The 19,277-nt window shown below is 36.9% G+C and overlaps 1 protein-coding gene across 1 annotated transcript in view; it reads left to right on the top strand.

The window, feature by feature from the left end:
• LOC145978156 (salivary peroxidase/catechol oxidase-like) overlaps nucleotides 1-17,331 on the top strand; it is a 39,129-nt gene extending 21,798 nt beyond the window's left edge. The window contains exons 9-15 of the mRNA XM_083110595.1: nucleotides 1,637-1,834; nucleotides 3,642-3,789; nucleotides 6,019-6,169; nucleotides 8,255-8,428; nucleotides 11,739-11,937; nucleotides 14,241-14,346; nucleotides 17,096-17,331. Coding sequence (XP_082966721.1) covers nucleotides 1,637-1,834; nucleotides 3,642-3,789; nucleotides 6,019-6,169; nucleotides 8,255-8,428; nucleotides 11,739-11,937; nucleotides 14,241-14,346; nucleotides 17,096-17,156 — 1,037 coding nt within the window. The 3' untranslated portion in view covers nucleotides 17,157-17,331. The remainder of the gene's footprint in view (nucleotides 1-1,636; nucleotides 1,835-3,641; nucleotides 3,790-6,018; nucleotides 6,170-8,254; nucleotides 8,429-11,738; nucleotides 11,938-14,240; nucleotides 14,347-17,095) is intronic.
• Nucleotides 17,332-19,277: the final 1,946 nt, after the last annotated feature.

Here is a 19,277-nt window from a genome sequence, read left to right as displayed (position 1 = left end):
AAATTTCTTGATCAACTTGCGAACTTACGCTCACTAGGTGCACATTCACGTCCAAGGATTGCACAACGCTTCCTTACATTCTCTGTATAACACTCACCATGTTTGTAATGACATTTCACTATCAAAACTCGATGTTCCTTTGTGTAACCCTCCGTGTCAACTAAGCTGCAACAATCACTGATAAAGGTATTGTTAGAACATGTTGCGTAAATCAAACTTGACATCCTTAAATCGGAGCATTTACCCGTTGTAATGATGTAAAAATATTTGTCATTTTTCTTTAAAAAAATGTGTTCTATTCAGCATATTAAATCCGTCGATTTTATTGGGACACCCTATATCATGTAGTGACACCCTAGCATGGGTTGATGGAGACTAACAATGGTGCTACAATAGGAGATTAATTTTGACATTGGCAACACTGGTATTTGGTTGCGCTAGAAATTACGACGTGTGAACAGATCATTTTGTCATACGTAAGAAGTTCTTGAACGAAATGCAACATGTGTTGCAGGCATCAACATGAAGAAAAACTGTGGAATTTTTACTCACATTACAAATATCCAATGTGGGAACCACGAGTAATGTGGTAAACGTCCAAACTATAACCAAGTACATGCTATGTACGAGACAGCAAGTCATTGTCCATGGTTTCGAAGACACTAACAATTCACAGTCGTAACATTGACAAATCTTTCGGAAGGCTGAAACATGTGCATTACTACCAAAACGCATTTGGAAATGTCTTTGCACAACTGTGAGTGAATCAGTTCTTGATAGCTCCAACACACAATACATCTTCTACTGGTCACTAGCCATTTTGCAACACTGGCGATCCTGGTGGAACAGCGGCAAAACAGGATAAGCCCACTTAGTGAGAAGAGGCCATGTTTGATTTTCTATCGCAAATAGTTAAATCATAATAACTGTGTAAAGTTGGACCATTCATTTTGAATTACCCTGTATATTAGAGAATAATATGATATTGTTTTAGACGTAGCCAATTATTTACCACATTACCTGGAATTCTCACTACATGTAAATATGTCTATTGTAGAATAACTAGGGCCCTCTATATCAGGGAAATAGAACACTGTTGTTGTTTGGTAATCTTCTGCTACATCTAGATACTTCTATTGTAGAATTATTGAGATTTTGTGCTACAGGAGTTAATTCCAAAACAAGGTAATCGTATACCACATGTAAAGAGCAATGGTAGCTCCACTGCATGCATGAACGTCGAGTCTTAAAAAATATCATCTGCATACACTTAGAAAACCTAGGACCTTTTGGGAGGGAACTTGGAATTTTAAGATGGATATTACATAACTATGGTTCTAAAGTGTAGGGGACACAATAACATATTTCGTAATTACCATTTTCAACTTTTTCTTTTGAGACGGCTTCTAATTTGGCACCTTGGTTTCTCTAGAGTCCTTACTTCCTTCATTTGAAATTTCGATTTTCTCAAAATTTCTGGAATGGGATGCAGCATCATCAGTTACCCCTATATGTACACCAGTGTCCTTACGCCAGCACCTTATCGAATATTTTCGAGTTCCTAAGTGGAGAGTTTTTAGTATTCAGACATCAGAAAATCTACGCTGAAGAGAATGAGTTTTACCTCTTTCCACAGGTGACTCAAGAATAAACGAGAACCCACAATTGACCGTTAGGCACGTCATAATGTTTAGGGAGCACAACAGGATAGCCAAGGAGCTGTCACGGCTGAACCCCCAGTGGGACGACGAACGGATCTACCAGGAGACTAGACGCATTGTCGCGGCTGAGGTACAGCACATCACGTACTACGAATGGCTTCCAGTAATGATAGGTGAGTACCAAAACCACCACAGGAAGTGCAATTAGAATTTATTAGTTCTACCAAATACTAGCTAGCCCTTTTGCGAGAATTAGGTAGTTAGATATTAGAGCCAAATATTGTATCGTTAAAAAATAGGCATGTTTTAGTGTATTCTCCAAACGAAGATAAGAACTGCACAGACTTTCATGGTGTACATTGAGCACAGACTATGTGTTATACGATTTCGAGATGTGAACACGAATATAAACAGCAAATACTTTGTGCCCAGTTTGGCAAATTCCAAACCCCAGTATTGAAATTACCACATTATAGGTCAGGTTCAGGATCACATATGTAGCAGCTTTGATTATTGTTTCAGCTAATCATTAGAATCTCGAAGTATTTGATTCTGAAGTTCATTTGAATCTAGAAGTATTTGATACTGATCTTCGTTTGAATCTCGAAGTATTTGATTCTGATGTTCATTTGAATCTCGAAGATTTTGATTGTGATGTTCATTAGAATCTAGAAGTATTTGATTATGATGTTCATTTGAATCTCGAAGTTTTTGATTATGATGTTCATTTGAATCTCGAAGTTTTTGATCATGATGTTCATTTGAATCTCGAAGTTTTTGATTATGATGTTCATTTGAATCTCGAAGTTTTTGATTATGATGTTCATTTGAATCTCGAAGTTTTTGATTATGATGTTCATTTGAATCTCGAAGTTTTTGATTATGATGTTCATTTGAATCTCGAAGTTTTTGATTATGATGTTCATTAGAATCTCTTAATATTTGATTATGATGTTCATTTGAATCTCGAAGTTTTTGATTATGATGTTCATTTGAATCTCAAACTTTTTGATTATGATGTTCATTTGAATCTCGAAGTTTTTGATTATGATGTTCATTAGAATCTCGAAGTTTTTGATTATGATGTTCATTTGAATCTCGAAGTTTTTGATTATGATGTTCATTTGAATCTCGAAGTTTTTGATTATGATGTTCATTTGAATCTCGAAGTTTTTGATTATGATGTTCATTTGAATCTCGAAGTTTTTGATTATGATGTTCATTTGAATCTCGAAGTTTTTGATTATGATGTTCATTTGAATCTCGAAGTTTTTGATTATGATGTTCATTTGAATCTCGAAGTTTTTGATTATGATGTTCATTAGAATCTCGAAGTATTTGATTCTGATGTTCATTAGAATCACGAAGTATTTGATTCTGATGTTCCTAAGAATCTCTTAATATTTGATTATGATGTTCATTAGAATCTCTAAGTATTTGATCTGATGTTCATTAGAATCACGAAAATTTTGATTCTGATGTTCATTTGGCTATTTTTAGAGTGTTGATATTTTTGATACGGCAGTTTATTAGAATCTTGAAGTTCTTTATTCCACTGTTCATTGGAATGCTAAAGTTTCTGCTACAGCAATTCATTAGTGTTGAAGTTTCTTAATTGGTCAATACAAGCTTGAAGTTTTTTATTTAGCAGCTTATTTGAATGTTTTGTTTTTCATTCAGCTGTTCAATAGAATCTTAATTTCTTTTGATTCGGTTGTTCATTAGAATGTTGGAGTTTCTGATTCGAGTGTTCATTAGATCCTTGAAGGCGCTGGTGGAGATATTTGGAGCAGTTTGATACTATAGAAACAAACCTTGAAGAATATAGAGGTTTATGTACGAGAGAGAGATAATTGAATTTACTGCAATTATATTGTTTAAAAATCGAAATAATTCAGTGTTCTTTGAAAACATCAACTTTACAAACACTAGAAAGGAATTATTTTGCGAAATCCATTCTTCTCTGTTTTGTTTTCACAGGAAAAGTCTACGCTGAGAAGATTGGGCTTTTCTCGCCAGAACCCAATTTCAGTAAAGGTTACAGACACGACGTAAACCCATCTGTAGTGAATGCTTTCACGACGAGCGCTTTCAGGCGGTTTCACTCAATGGTTCAAGGCGACATAGGGTAAGTGCCGAGACATAATCACTTTCATTGTTCAGATCCGAATACGAGGGTCTTTCATAAAATCGGGTCACTATCAGGACCAAACAATTATTGATTATCCGGATGAAACCAGTCATCCGAATAGTCTGTGGTATGATTTTTCCAGATAATGTGGACTGCTAAGACGAAAGATGGTAATATTATCTATAAGACGAATGAACAAGTCAGCTTGGATAACGGTATTTATCGTAGATCCGTATGGTGCATTTATAGCTAGTCCATTAATGCAGATAATCTATGTTTCCGGAGTAGAATATTACTAAAGTCTGGAAAAATTGTCCGAGATCCGGAACTTCACCATCCCTACTAATATCTGACCCCACATTAATGTACAGTCACATGCAATAAAGATGGTACGGTTAGATCAAAAGTGCTCGATGCATTGCATGGCAATGTGCATGTTGACTAACTCTACGATAATGGACAAACTTCAATAGGAACTCAATAGCAAGTTTGGAAACACGCACAGCAACAAGCAAAGCACCTAATATTTCAGGATCTAGGCGTGCCAGTTTTATTGTAGGTGACTCTTTAAGGATCTAGGAAACTCATTTTTATGAAGGTGTGTCATATTTCATTTGTGATGTCATGGGTGCACTTTCTCACGGCCTTAGCTCCGTAAATATAGATATTTCTCGCAGAAAGCCAAAGCAGCTAAAGAGATAGGTTTGGAAGTTAGCAAAGAGAAAACTAAATATATGTTAGGCAATAATCAAAATCTAATTATTGATAACAACTCGTTTGAACCAGTCTCCATATTCAAGTACTTAGGAGTAATACTAACAAATTAAAATTATATTAAAGAGGAAATAAAAAGCAGGCTTAATTCAGGAAATGCATGTTACTTTTCTCTTCATCTTCTCGTTTAATATCTAAGAAACTAAAAGTTAAAATATACAAAACAGTAATTTGCCTGTAATATTATAAGGATGCGAAACTTGGTCCCTTATATCTTTTATTTATTTATTTGAGAAATCCTGAATACAGAGAGAATCCATTTTATATCAAAATATCAACAGCGATAAAAATAGAAATTAACAAATGGGAAGCACGCACACATATGTAACAAGAATAATACAATAAAAATAATAAAAATTAAACAATAATAATAAAACAATAACAAGGGTATAAAAATATTAATTTCTCTTCAGCTGCTTGATGCACGCATTTCTGAAAGCCTGCTTAGATAGATGGAAACCTGGAGGATCAATTAGTGTATTGTATCTTGTTTGTAGCCTATAGAGAAATGACCTTTGTTCTAGGGATACTTGAGGCTTTTGTGTAAAAGAAATTGTTGCATTTGCTGTTGGTACGTGGGATCCGGATGTGAAGATGTGGCAAGGGTTCGTTAGTGAAAAGTTGTCCATTCATGATTTTGAAAAAAAAATGTTAGATCTGAAACTTGACGGCGAAGGGACGGATCGTGAATTTGAAGAGTGGACAGAATTTCATGTTTGGAAAAGTTTGCAAGGGCTGGGCATCTATGTTTGACTATTCTGATAAAGAAATTTACCACTTTGTTTGTTCTCTTTATATTGCTATCACAGGCCATTGACCAAATACAGGAACCATATTCAAGAATAGGTACAACGCACGTTGTAAAGTAGGTTTTGAGGGCAGAAACATGTGTGATATCTGTAAATCTGTAAATTAGCCCAAGGGTTTTCATGGCTCTCGAAGTTATGTAATATATTTGGACCTAAAAGGGATGAGAAGACAGGTGAGTGGAGAAGGTAACATAATTTAGAACTACATAATTTGTATTCATGTCCAGATATTATTAGAATGATTAAATCAAGAAGACTTAGGTGGGCAGGCTATGTGGCACGAATGGGAGAGGAAAGAAGAGATTACAGGATTCTTGTTGAGAAACCTGATGGTAGGAGACCAGTAGGAAAACCAAGACGAAAATGGAGGGATAATGTTGAGATGGACCTAAAGGAAATCGGTAGGGATGGAAAAGAGTACATAGTTCTTGCTCAGGATAGGGATAGTTAGAAAGCCATGCGCACTATTTTGCAGTGACTATGAAAACACTATATTGTAAAAGAAATAATAATAAATAAATAAAGATGGAAGAGAAGATGGAATATTATCGATATTAGCGTACATTCGTAAAATGTTAACGCAATATTATAGAACGTTTACAAAAGAAAGTGATTGTAATTCTCTTCTACTTCTAATTTCCAGATTTGGCAACGTGTCTAACTGTCCAATATTTCAGCTGAAAGACTTCTACAATCGCCCTGGATTCTTAACTAACCCACCAAATATGGATTGCATGATTGAAGCGCTAACTACTCAGCCATCGTCCTCGTCTGATGAATTCTTTACCGTTGGGGTGAGAACAAGGACTTATGTTTTACATATGTATGGTTATTATTTATAATATACAATTTCGAAAAAAAGGTTTATAATAATTTCACACATGCTGGTATTTATTAGTGGTTCAAATTAATGTATCCTTCATTGTAACAAATACCAAGTAATGTCTTAATTCAATTGTTTTCATATGAAGGAATTCGCTTCAAAGAAGAAGGGCCGAGAAATAAGAATTGATGATAATAACAATCCGAGATAACGACATCAATGATTTGAAGGTCAACTTCAATGAATAATCGACAACCATAGAACAAAAAAATATATTCTGCCAAAGACCTTGGATTTGGTTAAGAGTTTATTTGAAAATTGAGCCATTTCACTGAATTAATTTGTAATAAACTTGAACAGAAATCCTCTATTATAAATATATCGTTCCACATTAACTATCGTGGAATCTTAGATAAGGAGTATATGTTTTAGACCAGGATATCAACAAAGAAATATATATTGATGAATTGTACACATATCGAAAATAATAGCATTAAAAAACCACAGAACTTTTTTAAGTCATCAATTGCTTTCTACACACCATTGTTGTACACGTGTAAGTCTTCCCGGTGGATGCACCTAGTGGTTCGGATCCCACTTAAACTGTAGGTCCAGTCCCGATTAGCCTTACTGTGCATAAAGTGGACTTAAAACACCAACTCAAACAAACAAACAAAGCGTGTAAGCCTTCAGTTTAGTGATTTCATTCAAATGACCTCCATCTAACTGACACTGTCGCCTTTGACACCGGTGACTGTGTGGAGTACAGTGATTCGTGCCTCCAAAAGCGACGAAACTACAGAAAATATCCATGAAAACCAGCCGCAAGTGTGATGCTTCCAAGTGGCTATAGCAGTGGAGCTCATAACCGTGTTGTAGATAAGTGGCGCAATAAAGTGTTATATTCATAATGAAGCATCCACTGTTGATCTGTCGGCACATCTAAAAAGCTTCTAGGAGTGTCACTGTGGCACTCATCATTCGGCTATTCCAGCATGACAACGGTTTCCTTTATAAGTGCTAAGAAACGTTTAGTTTGTCCACTTTTATAAACCTTCAACAGTAACAGTTTTTGTTTGTGGCAATACACGTTGTCGCTTGAAATGCGTCATACTGTTCCATCCAACGCCCCCAAAAGCTCGTGGGCCAGAGTCTTAAGTCCAGGTCTTCGTGTAGTTAAGTGGTGCACACCAGTCTCTTGTGTTTACTTATTACCAGAATGCTCGACTCTACTGAGAATCTGAGAGCTTTTGTGCAAAAGAAAGTCGTAACAGTTACTACTAAATGCAGAATAAAATATGAAAAATAACATTTGTCAAAATTACCATACATGATTCTTAAAGGAAAATTCACGTCCAAATTTGACGTCAAATCCAGAGATTGTGAATATAAGTACTGGATAGAATTTCTCGTTTGGAAACAATTACAAAGCCAGGACATCTATGTTTAATTTAAGGTTTAGTGCCGTTAACATACAGGGAGGCGCATATTCTATCTACCAATATGAGTTGGCAACCCTGTCAGAACGGAGATGCGCATGCGCAATTATCTGTCATGGAACGTTGACCGGTTCAGACACGAATCGTGACGGTGGGGGCGTTCATTCGAACGGGTTCCATTCAAGAGACGCGGAAAGTCCAGCACTGAGAAGCATTAGGACGCCACGGAATATGCCTCCTCCGACCTGGAGACTTTTGTTTCTGCACGCTGTTATTGGTCCATTGTATCATGTAGTGACAGACTCTAATTGGACCGTCGTCCCAGTACCTGCTGGGTCTCCTGAATGGATCCTGTTCAGATGAACGGGTCCACTTCCAATATTCGTGTCTGAACAGGTGAATGTTCCATGTCAGACTGATTGCTAGACTTGCAGCTGCCTAACCATGGGAGACATCTGCGCATGCGCACCTGCGTTCCGACAGAGTTGCCAACTTATATTGGTAGATACAATATGCGCCACCCTTTATATCTCCAAGATGATATAATTGTAGCTTACCTCTAGTTCTTGTATTTTGCGACATTCTTTAGAAGATTTGGAAGTACTATTTCATTCCAGGTTACACACTTTCTCTTCAAGGAGAGAAAAGTTGAATACGGACTTGATCTGGAAGCCATTGATATACACCGCGGAAGAGACCATGGTCTAAATACATATAACAACTTCAGAGCCCTCTGTGGACTACGAAGGGCCAGATCCTTTGATGATTTTGCTGACGTCATAGCCAAAGAGGTGAGCTACGTATCTACAGGGTGCCGCACCAAATGATCCCCCGTTGGTTTTTTATTTCTTTTTCACATCTGAGATGAGGAATCCCATCATGTGTATCAATAGCAGTAGAAGTAGTCATTTGAAAACTCGCGTGATTAAGCGTAATTCATGATGCGGCCGCTAGGTGGCTAGAGTAGACAACATGGCGGACAAAGGAAGACTTACGACCAGTGATGTGCGTCTACGCGTAAACAACGATAGTCTACATTCTACACGTAGACTATTTTATACACGTAGATTACGTAATCTATGTAAACAACATGGCGAAAGGTGATAACTTAGCAAAGGGTGCCGTGGAATTAAAAGAAAATTATACTGCGCATCAGTTGCTGATGTGTGAGGAGAACTTTTCATACTCTTTCTTCCAAATTCGAACAATTTCTCACCTAGGAAGAGACCTAATATAGGAAATATTCTAGTGTTTTATGGGAAAAAGACCACTCTTGGCTCACGACTGCCATCTGTTTTGTTTTTTTGCATACTATTTATCTTCTTCCATAGTTGGTGATGGAAGAGAAGATAAATTTTGTTGCAAATAGGATTCTTTTCAGTTCGTTAGGAACCAAAATAGTTGAAAATGTCACTTTCTTTTTATGAAAGCCTTGAAAATTAATTTTAATGCAATTTGGATTGTCTACGTAGTATATGTAAACTACAACCGAATGTAATCTACGCGTAGATTACGTGTAGATAACGCATGTAGACGTAAACTTATAGTCTACGGCACATCACTGCTTACGACGCAACAGCAATTATAAACCGTGCTACTGTTTGCTCAAACATAAAGCATTGTTGTGACTCAGAGGCGTTTTCGTGCACATACTCACTGAGCCCCGATCCACAAACTGTATGAAAAGTTTCGAATGGAATGAACAGTATTGGAATCAAAGAGCGATCGTCTCAAACCTGTGCGTTCGCCTGAGAATATTGAAGCTGTTCGAGTCCCTTTGCAGAGGAGTTGCGGCAAATCGACTAGAAAAGCAGCAATACAACTAGGGATATCAAGACGCTCTGTACAAAATATTCTAAAAAATGATCTCCACATGTATCCGTACAAGATTGCCGTGGTGAAAAATTTTACAAATGAACATAAACAGCAGAGAATGGCTCAACAAACGTTTGATTTTCTGACGACGCACACTTTCATTTGGATAGTGTAGAAAAGATTTTCCGCGAAAGGCAGCAATATTTAATGGAACTGAGAGAAATTATGGTTCAAGCTTGCAGTGAAAATACGGAAATCATGTGCCGTAGGGAGATTGATAACATTGGTATTCGCTTGACTGAGGTTACAAATAACAACGGTGGACATACTGAGCATGTATTGCAGTAGTACACTTTCCAAAAGTGTAGCCTTCCTTGTGATGTATGCTTCTTTATAATATAGTTTATATCCAAGAAGAAAATGGAGGATTCATTTCGTGCGCCACCCAGTGTGATTGTACAGAGAAATGGGGTACTCAATTTAGTTAGAGTGATCTTTCTGAGCGTCCCTTTACTAATTTCACTCTACCATCACTCATCCTCATCGTCGCGATTAGTCAAAACTAGAAGAAAAAGCTACGTTAAATAACAAATATCAAATCAAGTTGAATTTCATTAAATTCTTCACCGGTCATTACTGGCCCTTCTCCCTTCCACATGGGTGTCCTTCAAAGCGACAAGTGTAAGTCGTACATCTCGTCATGATTTGAGTGATTTTAAGTCCTCCTTTCATTAACAGCGATCACCGATTTAAATTATTTTTAGTGTAATCATTCCTGTTTACTAACTTGTAACAATTATCCATACGAAGTATAGCTCGCTAGAATTGATATAACTTCAAATCTTCAAAGGTTATCGAACAACAGTTTTAAACACTTTCTAACTTTGGAAACCCATATTATTGTAATATATAAATACATAAGAATTGATAAAACCTCAATTCTTCAAAGGATATTGAACAAGAGTTTTAAACACTTTCTAGCTTTGGAAACACATATTATTGTAATATATAAATACATAAGACTTGTTATAACTTCAATTCTTGAAAAGTTGTCGAACAAGAGTATTACACACTTTCTAGCTTTGGAAACCCATATTATTGTAATATATAAATACATAAGGATTGATATAATTTCATTTCTTCAAAGGTTAACGAACAAGATTTTTAAACACTTTCTAGCTTTGGAAACCCATATTATTGTAATATATAAATACATAAGAATTGATATAACTTCAATTCTTGAAAGGTTATCGAACAAGAGTTTTAAACACTTTCTAGCTTTGGAAACCCATATTATTGTAATATATAAATACATAAGAATTGATATAACTTCAATTCTTCAAAGGTTATGGAACAACAGTTTTAAACACTTTCTAGCTTTGGAAACCCATATTATTGTAATATATAAAATACATAAGCGTCGAATAACATGGGTACCTGGGGGAAACCGTGGGGGGTAAAGGCGGTCAGGGGCGTGATGCTGATCACATCACCCCCACTCGCGACCGGATCAAGAAAGTGTGGGGCGTTACCCCCACATCCCCTATACGCCTTCATGGCGTGGTGCTATGCACAGGGGAGCATTTTACCTTTTTTATAAGAATTGATATAACTTCAATTCTTCAAAGGTTATCGAACAACAGTTTTAAACACTTTCTAGCTTCGGAAACCCATATTATTGTAATATATAAATACATAATTATGTTCCTCGTTGATATTGTTTATTATATGTCGATATTCTGTCACCTTCGATTAATCTCGACGATGGTGATGTGATTGAGGAAAGTCGTCCAATCCAAAACACATATGGACAACACAATAGAAGCCTCCACAGATAATTATCCTGGCTGTGGGTTCAGGCAGCAGAGCATCATTAGCCTGCTAAAATGCAGCTCTGTGTACACAACGTGGAAGATGTGAAAAACATAAAATCCTTTGCCTACACCAGAAAATTACGCTTTGCTATTGTTATGAAAGTATTAACTTCTGGTTGTAAGATTTCCAATTCAAAGTATTTTTTTTCACAGTATTAAAAGCTATTTTCCATTTTATGCTTTTAAGTTTACAGTACATGTTATCACACATTTAATTCATGAATTCTTAGTGCCCATTTGCGTTCGTATTTTGACAGTATTTAGTGTAGAAATCCGGACTAGTAAGCACCCTCTGGAAGTATTTTGAGACATATTCACGCGTAAAAAATGATTCATGTGTATAATGATGATATCGAAATGAATTACTAGCCAACTATACCTGTAGCTAATTAATGTTCTTCTGTTCTCACAGAATATTGTGAAATTGAAGGAAGTGTATGCCCATCCGAATGACGTAGACTTGTTCGTTGGAGGTACACTGGAGATGGTCATGCCTGAAGCTCTCATGGGTCCTACATTCCTTTGCATCTTTGTAGAGCAAATGCACAGGACAAAGTTTGCAGATAGATTCTTTTACACGCTTCGAGGCCAACCTGGTACATTCACAAAAGGTACGTTGAAATCTTAATTGGTATTAACTTGTTATACAGCGTGATCTTAAAGTCTGGAACTAATGAGATGATTCATAAACATCACCTTCCCCAGGAACGGCGAAAGTTCCTCTGCTCAGCCGGTTGCTCACCTGAACAAATTCAGTAAGTATTTAGGAAAATATGAATGCTTCAGTAAAAAAATGATATTCTTGACTCTGTGCTTATTTTTCTTAAGGATATTGTCGATGCAAGAAAGTCTCACAAATCATCATCCTATAAGAATTTTCGCTGTCTACATGGATTTGTTTAGTAAGATCACAGACAATTTGTCTGTGGTAAGGTAATGAAAGAAAAAAAAACATCGCAAGGCATAGTACTTGTCATTTATAATTATTCATATTTCTTTTTTATAACACGAAATAAATTACCTGTGATACATTTAACACTTCCGTGGTTAGAAGTAGTGCATGACGGCTTTCCGAGGTATGAGTACAAAATCATACATACAGTACATGATAAACAAAATATTTAAAAGAACCAATCATATAAATTAAACATCTTCTTCGCGTTACTTCCATATGCTATGCAAAAGAACTTCGACACAGTGATCCATGACAAGACTCCTTAACCTAGCGTTTTGGGTAATGGACACTTTTTTCGCTAGCGTCACAACTGTCATTAATTGAGACTTTTTCTAGTTTCAACGCACTATGAACATGACAGGACAAAAATTACTACATAATTGCCAAAATGAATGTCGATGAGTATTTTCTAAAAAACGTTTTACAGTACATTTAAAGGTATTTGCTTTCTCAATCATTATGCATATTTCTATGCAACCATATCGAGAACCGCTTTTCCTTCGTTTGTCAGACAAGATTTAGAACAGCAAATGAATACATCTCTAATGACATTGACTTTTTGACATTTATTTTTCTCAAATCCCTTTTTGTACCATTTTCAGTGACATCTTGTGTGAAAATTCGCATTGTGATGCTACGAAAGTTAAATGTAAAAATGAACAAAATTTAGGTATTCCTTGTGTGTTTTACAATGTTTATAAAAATACATTAACTAAACACAAAGATTCATTAAACTTATCAATTCAGAAAACAACCTTCGTTAGCCCAGTGTAAGATTCATTCATTTACCTTCGACGAAGAAGCATCACTTTTTTTAGTTAATTTTTTTTATTTATCTAGTTTATTTTACTTCGCGTTTTGTGCCTCTTAGCTAATTTGCGAAGATGGGGATGAGTGATGAAATGATGAAATTGATGAATGGACATTCACAAACAACCAAGCTCGACCGGGATTCGAACCCGGGACCCTTGAAATTAATTATTAAAATTGTATATGCAATATTGTTAATCTGAATTATGGAGAAAAGAAACATATAGTTCTTCACTATGTCGGTGTTTACCATACTCTCTGTTATTATTCTTGAGTATAGAGGGTGTCCAAAAAGTCACGCAACCGAGATTTTCCAACGTATGTAATATTTGTATAAAAAGCGATAGACTCATGAGCCTCTGAGTATTAATATTGTCTATCTGGATAATTTTTAAACATTAATGGAGAAAATTATTCTCTACATTGTGGGGGTAGATGTTATAAGGTGTAAAAAAAGTTTTTGTACGAAGTAAAAAAAAATTTGGATAAAAGATAGTCGCAATAATTTTCTATGTTTATCGATGGTCTCTGTGGATATTTATCGAATTGATAAAAGAATGATAAGTTATTACGCATTTTATGCATTACAAACTATTTTATGGGGCTAATTATGACATATTCATAAAAACGTGTTTTTCCCGAAATTACGAGGTGTACTGGCAACACTGATCGTGTCAGAGGTCAGTACCAGGTGTGCTTGAAATTTGGCTATAATGCCCAGATGAAAGAAAAGGGTTGAAATTTATGGTACAAAAAAAATCGTATATTTGCAAATTCCATGTATACCTATTTTTGGAGTGAGTACGGTGTATACCTGTAATGCTATACTAAGTAATTATTGTTTGTGAACTGTATCCGATGAACGTGGATACAGATCTTGCTCTTCAAGTGTTGTAAATCGAGACGAGAACGAGACGTGAATGTACAACTCGAAACGATACCGAGAACGAGACAAACCTCTTCACGTGAGACGAGATTTTGGCTAAGTTCGTCTCCACTTGTCTCTGTTTAGATCATATACTTCTAAACTTCAATGTTGTTCTTGTCTTGTTCTCGAATAATAGAGATGTTGGTTGTGTGTATCAGCAGTATGAAACAAACAGTTTCAAGTTACAGGATATTTCCAATGTGTCTTCTTCCTCTTTCCAGGTCAACTGTCACAGATTTATAAAGTCAGTATTTCTAGATTGTTCTGTGACCACGGCGTTGACATAACAGAAATGCCTGTGAATGGATTCCTTCTTCGTTCTGAGACGTGAGTTTTCATTCTGTTCTCTTCTTTCCCAGTTTTTGTAGAAAAATGTATAAAGAATGCCAGCCTATAATCAGTGATGTGCATCTACGCGTAAACAACGATAGTCTACATTCTATGCGTAGACTATTTTATACACGTAGATTAGGTAATTTATGTAAAGAACATGGTGAAAGGTGATAACTTAGCAAAGGGCGCCGTGGAATTGAAATAAATTTATACTGCGTATCAGTTGCTGATGTGTAAGAATAACGTTTCATACTCTTTCTTCTAAATTCGAACAATTTCTCACCTAGGAAGAAACCTAATATAGGCAATATTCTAGTGTTTTATGGGAAAAAGACCACTCTTGGCTCACGACTGCCATCTGTTGTTGTTTTTTGCATCCTATTTATCTTCTTCCATAGTTGATGATAGAAGAGACGAGAAATTTTGTTGTAAATAGGGTTCTTTTCATTTCGTTAGGAACCAATATAGTTGAAAATGTCACTTTCCTTTCATGAAACCCTTGAAAATTAATGTTAATGCACTTTAGATTGTCTATGTAGTCTATGTAAACTACAACCTAATGTAATCTACGCGTAGATTACGTGTAGACAACGCATGTAGACGTAAACGTATAGTCTACGGCACATCACTGCCTGTAATGAACATTGCAGATATCTATTATTAGGGAAGGAAAGTGTCATGTCTGTCAGTCTGTACGTTCATCAGTCAACTGTTAATATATCAGAAACTACATGAGCCAGAAAGTTAAAACTTGGTGGACAGAAAGACGTGCCAAACAGTGGCTAAATACACCATGCATTATCGCGTGTGGGGAACAACAATTGATGTCACAGGTAATTTACATAGCTCTGAAACTGTTAGAAATAAAGCGATAAAACTTATTGAATACTACTTTACCGTGTTCTCGTTCTGTCTGTTCGTCTGTCTACGGGAGCATTCAGCAATCGATACATAGTAAACGTTGCGATATATTCGGAAACCTTCCGAGCTAGAAATGAGAAACTAGGTGACCTGAATTAGTTGCAGATAACGGAGCTCCAACTTATTTTGTGCATAAAATGAAAGAAATAATGACAAGCCTACACAAAAGTAAATTTTAAAGTTATACCGGCTGATCCGTTTGGGATGTCATAAAAGTAAGGTGTTATATACCAGAAACCATTCACATTTATTGCCTGTTAATGGTACATACATGTGTAGAAGAGTCACAGTTTTTGTATCCCAGCATGTGCGTCGCCAGAAATTTTTCTGGGGGGGGGTCGAATCGAAGATGTCGAGGACATCCCCTCCCCTCAAAAATATTGTGATACAGACCAGTGGCATATGCAAAAGTTTGTCAAAGAGGGGTTCATTTTTAAAATTATTGCATTATCGGTATTTTAAATTATGTTATTATTATTATTACTACTAGTACTACTACCAGTAGTAGTAGCAGTAGCAGTTTTAGATTAGTTTATTTTAGCATCCAATAAGTTCATTATATGAATAATATAGTACTTGTTACAACCAAGATTACATAATAGTTACTTCTAACATTAGTAGGAGTACGCCGGCCCCGTGGCGAAGTGTTTAGCACATCGCGCTACGACGCCAGGGGTCCCGGGTTCAAATCCTGGTCTAGGCATGGTTGTTTGTGGGTGTCCATTCATCAATTTCATCATATCATCGCTCATCCCCATCTTCGCAAATTAGCCAAAAGTGGCACAAGATGCGAAGTAAAACAAAGCAAATCAACAAATCAACAACATTAGTAGGAGTAGCAGCAGCAAACGCAGTAGTAGCTATAAGAAGCTTCAAAACGTGTGAAAGTTACAAATTAACATAGTTTCAGTGTTGCAAATTATGAAAGTTTCCTACCAAATTCGATATCTCAAGACCAGTTTTAAACAATGACGCAAAATGAGGTGACATAAAGTGCTTCGTTTATAAATTTCCATAAATTAAAAAAGTAGATGGGAATTTCCAGGGGGGGCTCGACCTACCTGTTCGACCCTCCCTGCCGACGCCCATGTATCTCAGCACATTAGCACTCAACAGGTCCGCCATTGCGGACACGGCGCAATTCATACCGCGCAGACATGTTGCGCCACGTGTCGTGCAGCATTTCTGTAGTGATCTGTTGAAAAGCTGCTCTCATCTGCAATCCCAGGTCGGCTTCAGTCTGTGGTTTTTGTGCATACACCAATGACCCCACACAAAAAAATCTGGAGGCGTTAAGTCCTGGCTACTCGCAGGCCATGGGATGGGTCCACCACGGCCACACCAGCGATCATTGAATATCTCATTAAGAGGATCCCGCAGTGTGAGAGCCCAATGTGGCGGAGCACCGTCCTGTTGAAAGGTAATGGTGTCCACAGTATTCCAATTTTGAATTTACCATACGACGCACTGAGCACGCTGTTGTGGCGTGACCACCATCTTGGATCTCGTGCACGCACGCTAGCGCCGCCACGCGGTTGAAGTCTGCAAATCTCCGCTCACTCGAAACTTACGACCTTACTGCTTAGAGTATGGCAAACTGTTCAGAGATATGTACATTAACCTTGTGTGTATAACTTTACTTTTATGACATTCCAAACGGATCACCCGGTCTTTCTGTTAGTATAGTGAGACACAGTATATTGTTCCTTAATACTAAATGGACCAAAATTTAGAATATCATCGTTGTAATTCGAAACATACATTTCTAGGTATTGCTACTGTAAATTAATCTAATAGGTATCCTTCTGTATTTTCTACTTAGGAATCCTGTTGTTAGCTGTGAAGACATACCGAGAATGGATCTTCGGAAATGGAAAGAGTGACGGCAAGCTACTGTATACACGTGAAGACATCTGAGGGTTACAAACAAAATGTTATTCTCTCTTAAGATTTTTTCCATTTGCTAAAGTTAAATTCTGTGTATTTTCCAACATTTTGAAAGTAATTTCACGCGGCTGTAAGTTGTACGAAAATGGTGAGAAAATGAAATTTTATTGACGACCAAATAACCTACATTTTTACAAAAAAAAGTTACCAGAATCACAATATCCACGTACCTGTCTTGTATTAATTAAACCCTTTCAAAGTAGATATATATTCATTATTTTTATTGCAATAAAAATGAACAAGTGTTCAGTGGCGTCGCGTGCGGTTCGCATACGAGTGTTCACAATAATGTTTTTGTACTGAATGCAGATTTACTCCTCTTCCTTGTAACTTCATCTTCAATTGAAAAAGTGAGAATAACAGTTCAATTTATTTTCAAACGTTTTACCCCAAAAATCACGCTATATTTGAAGTAATGTAAGAAGGACCTAGGGGAAATTGCCCCTCTCCCCCTTAAAATCTGCCAGGTTTAGCGAATTCTCGCTAAAGTTTGCAACTATGTAGCACAGATATTTTCGAGTCCCCCTAGACATACCTTGTACATGCTGCACTCTGGTGCCGAATGTAAGAAGTATTTCCACTTGCATCAGTGTTCGCACAGCGAAGTGAACATCTTCGGGGTATAGTGGCCAACAGTCCCTTTGCTGTCAGCTCTATGCAACACGCACAGCAATTGTGCTCAACGCTCTCCGTGGAACACCGTGCGAGTCAGTGTTACCAACTATGTAGAGAAGTTATCAGACGTGAATGAAGTCGTGTCAGAGTAAATTGTGTATATATACTCGTACATCAAACATAGTATTCTTTCGAATAAATATACGTATGTGTGTGTGCATTTAATATGTACGTAATTTAAGACATATACACGAGTGTTCATGTGCTCATGCGAACATTATCAGGCGACGCGCCTGCAAGTGTTACAAGCGTATACTCTCTCTCTCTCTCTCTCTCTCTCTCTCTCTCTCTCTCTCACACACACACACACACACACACACACACACACACACACACACACACACACAGAGAGAGAGAGAGAGAGAGACACTGTATTTCTTTCTATCTCTCTCTCTCTTCCTCCCTCTTTCTCTCACTGTATTTCACCCTTCTCTTCCCCCGTATTTTCTTTATTTCCCACATACTCTATCCATTTCTCTGCTTTCCTTTACTCTCTCGGCCTTTCTATCTCTATCTCTCTCTCTCTCTCTCTCTCTCTCTCTCTCTCTCTCATATTCTTTTTCTTCTCTCTCCATGTCTGGAAATCATCAGCTATCCGTTTATATATCTATTCCTTAACTTCATTCTGTTTTATATTATCTTCTTTTTCTTCGATGACCTCTTCTTATTCTATGTCGTTTCCACTTATCCTTCGCATTCTCTCTCTCTCTCTCTCTCTCTCTCTCTCTCTCTCTCTTTTATTGATGAACAAATAACCTACATGTCTTTCAATAAAATTTCCCCGAATCACAATATCCACGTACCTATCTTGTATCATTTAAACCATTTCAATATATATATATGAATGGCTTATTGCAGAAAGGGACCTGAGTCACATTTTTGAGGTATCGGAGTTAATTTTTTCATCTCCACTGTGTCTAGCAGCATACTGCAAACTGCATACTGCAAACAACGGCACATTTCTTTCTTACACTATTAATATTATACGATTTTTCATTGTTTTTCTCAGAATTGTGCAAAAGTGACTCAGGTCCCTTTCTGCAATAAGCCATTCATATATATATATATACAGGGTGTCATTTTAATGGCGCCCACGGACCACAGATTCGTATAGAGGACATCAAAACAAACAACTTTTCTCAGAAAAATTTTTCTGGCTGGTGCGTCGATTCGACGCTACAGCCGTTCAAAAAAAGACCGTTTTGCCGCCTGGATGCTGGCAACCCAACACAACATTTGATCGTATCTGTGACGTCATTTCCTGCGGCGAAACCGCGCACGGCAGGGTTGTAAGGAACACACACATTTTGTGAAAATTGACAAACTACCAACCACATTATTAGGTGTAAAACGAATCGAGAAACGCGTCCAGTAGACCGAAC

The sequence above is a fragment of the Lepisma saccharinum genome, chromosome 24 (assembly GCF_977018435.1).
Source record: "Lepisma saccharinum chromosome 24, izLepSacc3.1, whole genome shotgun sequence".
Classification (NCBI taxonomy): domain Eukaryota; kingdom Metazoa; phylum Arthropoda; class Insecta; order Zygentoma; family Lepismatidae; genus Lepisma; species Lepisma saccharinum.
Note: the sequence above shows the minus strand (reverse complement) of the source record. Positions and strands in the feature narration are given on the sequence as shown.